This window comes from Piliocolobus tephrosceles, chromosome 16 (genome assembly GCF_002776525.5).
Source record: "Piliocolobus tephrosceles isolate RC106 chromosome 16, ASM277652v3, whole genome shotgun sequence".
Classification (NCBI taxonomy): domain Eukaryota; kingdom Metazoa; phylum Chordata; class Mammalia; order Primates; family Cercopithecidae; genus Piliocolobus; species Piliocolobus tephrosceles.
In genome coordinates this window covers 47980770-47985171 of record NC_045449.1, presented here as the reverse complement: position 1 = coordinate 47985171, position 4402 = coordinate 47980770, and the positions used below count along the sequence as shown (strand labels likewise).

Here is a 4402-nt window from a genome sequence, read left to right as displayed (position 1 = left end):
CTGGGAGGCTGAGGTAGGAGAATCGCTTGAACCCAGGAGGCGGAGGTTGCAGTGAGCTGAGATTGTGCCACTGCACTCCAGCCTAGGCAACAGAGACTACATCTCAAGAAAAAAAAGGGGGCTGGGCGCGGTGGCTCATGCCTGTAATCCCAGCACTTTGGGAGGCAAAGGCAGGCGGATCACGAGGTCAGGAGATCGAGACCATCCTGGCTAACCCAGTGAAATCCCGTCTCTACTAAAAAAAAAAAAAAAAGTACAAAAAATTAGCCAGGCGTGGTGGCGGGCGCCTGCAGTCCCAGCTACTCAGGAGGCTGAGGTAGGACAATGGCATGAACCCAGGAGGTGGAGCTTGCTGTGAGCCGAGATCACGTCACTGCAATCCCGCCTGGGTGACAGAGCAAGACTCCATCTCAAAAAAAAAAAAAAGAAGAAGAAGAAGGAAAGAAATAATGCAAAACCGTGGCTGGATGCAGTGGCTTATACCTGTAATCCCAGCACTTTGGAAGGCCGAGGTGGGTGGATCACTTGAGGTCAGGAGTTCGAGACTAGCCCAGCCAACATGGCGAAACCCCATTTCTACAAAAATACAAAAATTAGCTGGGCGTAGGGGCGTGCGCCTGTAATCCCAACCACTCTGGAGACTGAGGCGGAAGAATTGCTTGAACCTGGGAGGCGTGATTGTGCCTACACTCCAGAATGGGCGACAGAGTGAGACTCTGTCTCAAAAAGAAAAAAAAATAATAATAATAAAGAAAGAAAGAAAGAAATGCAAAACCCTGGGCCCCAGCCCAGATTCATTGGGTCAGAACCTGCATTTTGACAAAACTCTCAGGTGATTCAACTGCATATTAAAGTTGGAGGAGGCTGGGCTCTGTGGCTCATGCCTGTAATCCCAGCACTTTGGGAGGCCAAGGCAGGAGGATCGCTTGACAGGAGCCCAAGGCCAGGAGTTCAAGATTAGCCTGGGCAACACAGTGGGACCTAGTTTATGTAAAAAGAAAAAAAGAGATAAAGTTTGAGGAGCCTGCTTGAAGATGTTTTCCTTCTCTGGGGTCCAAGCCAGGGCAAGGCTTGGTCTCACTCCTGTCTTCATTTCCCAGGGCCCAGCACAGGGCCTGGCTCCCAGCAGGTGCTTCGTGAACCTGGGTGGACTTGTTCTGAGTTAGATTCAGCCTGCTTTGGGAGTAGAGCATTTAGGGGCCAGAGTTGGGAGTAGGCTGGACTGAGCTCTTGGTGCTCTCTCCTACCTCCCCAGCTTGACCAATGAGGTGGTCCATACGTGTTCCACCGTTGGCAGCAACATGGAGGAGATCATTTTGCAGAAGACCCACTTCCTCATGTGGGACATAGCGGGGCAGGAGGCTCTGAGCTTTATCACCAACACCTAGGTGAGGAGGGCGCCAGGGCTCCAAGGCAGCTGTGTGATATCAGACAGTCATGTAACTTCTCTGAGCCTTGGTTCCCCAACTTGTGAAATAGAGATTATAATAATCAGCCGGTTGCTGTGGCTCACGCCCCTAATCCCAGCACTTTGGGAGTCTGAGGCGGGTGGATCACCTGAGGTCAGGAGTTCGAAACCAGCCTGGCCAACATGGCAAAACTCCACCTCTACTGAAAATACAAAAATTAGCCGGGCGTGGTGGCGGGCGCCTGTAATCCCAGCTACTTGGGAGGCTGAGACAGGAGAATTGCTTGAACCTGGGAGGCGGAGGTTGCAGTCAGCCGAGATCGCGCCATTGAAACTCTAGCCTGGGTGACAGAGCAAGATTATGCCTCAAAAAAAACAAAAGTTTTATATATACATATATATAATGATCTCCCTGAGTTGTTGTGAAAATTAAATAACAAACCAATATGTAATGTATATATGTCAGATACTCAACACAGTGCAGTGCCTGCCTGTTAACATGTTTTAATACTTCCTGGCAGCTGCTGGCAGCTTTGTTTGATGCACTGGATGCGGTAGGCCCCTTGTCTATAGGGCCTTACCTTCTTACTCCAGCAGGAGTAGAATTCAGTGGTTTAATTCCTGGACTGCGACAGAGCTGGGTTCCATTTCCAGCACTGCTATTCACCAGCTGTGTGGTCAAGAGCAAGATACGTAGCCTCACGGAGCCTCAGTCTCTTCATTTGTAAAATGGGGATACTAACAGTACCAAGTCCACAGGGTTGTGGTGAGGCCTAAATGGAGTCATGAACACCCAGTGCTTATGTAGCACAGCCTCAGCCTCTGCCACACAGCCAGAGGTGTGCTGTTCCCATGTCTGGATAGAAAAGACAATTACAGGCCAGGTGTAGTGGCTCGCGCCTGTAATCCTAGCACTCTGAGAGGCCGAGACAGGCAGGTGACCTGAGGTCAGGAGTTTGAGACCATCCTGGCCAACATGGCGAAACCCCATCTCTACTAAAAATACAAAAATTAGCCAGGTGTGGTGGCACGTGCCTGTAATCCCAGCTGCCAAAGACAATTATAATGGAAGCAGGGTGGTGAAATCTTGAGGCTGCATGGTTTCATTTCTCTGGGCCTGGCGTCTGGGCAGTGCAGAGACCGGGGGAAACATGTTTACCATAGAGAAAGCCTGACAGTTCGTCATCCTTGTGATTGACAGCACGGACTGGGATTGGCTGCTGACTGCTTGAGAGGAGCTATATAAAATGCTGGCCCATGAGGTAAGCCCCCTACAGTTGAGAGAGGGCCCAGTGGTACTAGCTGTGTGCCCTCAGGCTGGTCACTTAGCCTCTCTGAGATTAATTCCTGGTGTCCCAGTTTCTGAGAGTCTCTATACCAGCAGCATGAGAAGGGCTGGTTTGTGCCTGATGAAGGGTGTCAGTACCCTCAGTGCAATTGACTATAGAAGCCAGAGTTGCTGGTTCAAGTTCTAACTCCATTTTTCATTCATTGTGGGCCTTTGTACAAGTGACTTCACCTCTCTAATCCTCAGTTTCCCCAAGTATAAAATGAGGAGGATCACTAATTCCCACCTATGGGATTGTCATAAAGAGGCTTTCCATGAGCTGCTGGTGTCATTTGATGTGGTTGCTACCATTGTGGCAGGGCCCCCATCTCTGCCTCATCCAGGCATAGGCCTCTGTTGCTGGGACAGCGGGAGAGGGAGCCAGAGAGCACCTGTGAGGCAGTAGGAAGGAAGGCTGGGCCCTAGCAGGCTGACTGGGGCTGGGCTCCTCTATCCACAGGCTCTGCGGGATGCTTCAGTCCTGATTTTGCCAATAAGCAGGACGTGAAGGACTCTGTGAGGACGGTAGAGATCTCCCATTTCCTTACTCTCAGTACCAGCAAAGGCCACTGTGCTGCTGTACCCTCACTGGGGAAGGGTTAGTGGCTGCCCCACCTGGATCTCCAGGCCTGGCTGAACCAATGGATGACTGACCATCAGAACCCTTCTTCTGCCTCTCTTCTGGGAGAATGTGGCTCACAGTTGGCTCCTGGGCCAAGGCAATTGGGCATCTCCCCACAGGTGAGATGTGGTGGGTAAGCCACGAGCAGATAGCATCCCTGCTCTCAGGGGCTTGTTCTAGTGGAGCAGGGGCTTGTTCTAGGGAGAAAGAGGTAGCACTCCACCACCTAAACACAATAATCTTTTTTTTTTTTTGAGGCAGAGTTTTGCTCTTGTCACCCACGCTGGAGTGCAATGGTGTGGCCTCAGCTTACCGCAACCTCCGCCTCCCATGTTCAAGCGATTCTCCTGCCTCAGCCTCCTGATTAGCCGGGATTACAGGCACCCGCCACCATGCCTGGCTAATTTTTATATTTTTAGTAAAGATGGGGTTTCGCCATGTTGGCCAGGCTGGTCTTGAGCTCTTTACCGCTGGTGATCCACCGGCCTCGACCTCCCAAAGTGTTGGGATTACAGGCGTGAGCCACCATGCTTGGCCACCATAATCTGAGGTGCTGAGAAGTGATGTGAAGAATCCCACTGGATACCAGAAATGGAGGGGAGAGGGATAGATCTGATTCAGTTCTGGCCTCTCCTAAGAGGTAACTTTTGAGCTGAGACCTGAATGAAGAGAAGGAGACAGCCACGGGGAGACCTGGGGAACAAGCCTTCCAGGCAGAAATCATTGACTCGTTCTGACCTTCAGGTTTTTTTTTTTTTTTTTTGAGATGGAGTCTTGCTCTGTCACCCAGGCTGGAGTGCAGTGGCGTGATCTCAGCTCACTGCAAGCTCTGCCTCCTGGGTTCACGCCAATCTCCTGGCTCAGCCTCCCAAGTAGCTGGGACTACAGGCACCTGCCACTACGCCCGGCTAATTTTTTTGTATTTTTAGTAGAGACAGGGTTTCACCGTCTTAGCCAGGATGGTCTTGAACTCCTGACCTCGTGATCCGCCCACCTCAGCCTCCCAAAGTGCTGGGATTACAGGCGTGAGCCACCGTGCCCGGTT

At 51.3% G+C, this 4402-nt stretch overlaps 1 protein-coding gene across 1 annotated transcript in view; it reads left to right on the top strand.

Annotated features, from left to right (window-relative positions):
- ARL5C (ADP ribosylation factor like GTPase 5C) overlaps positions 1–4402 on the top strand; it is an 11004-nt gene that overhangs the window by 3401 nt on the left and 3201 nt on the right. The window contains 5 exon segments of the mRNA XM_023204738.1: positions 1256–1388; positions 2587–2670; positions 3196–3217; positions 3220–3303; positions 3306–3333. Of these exon segments, the coding sequence (XP_023060506.1) occupies positions 1256–1388; positions 2587–2670; positions 3196–3217; positions 3220–3303; positions 3306–3333 (351 nt within the window).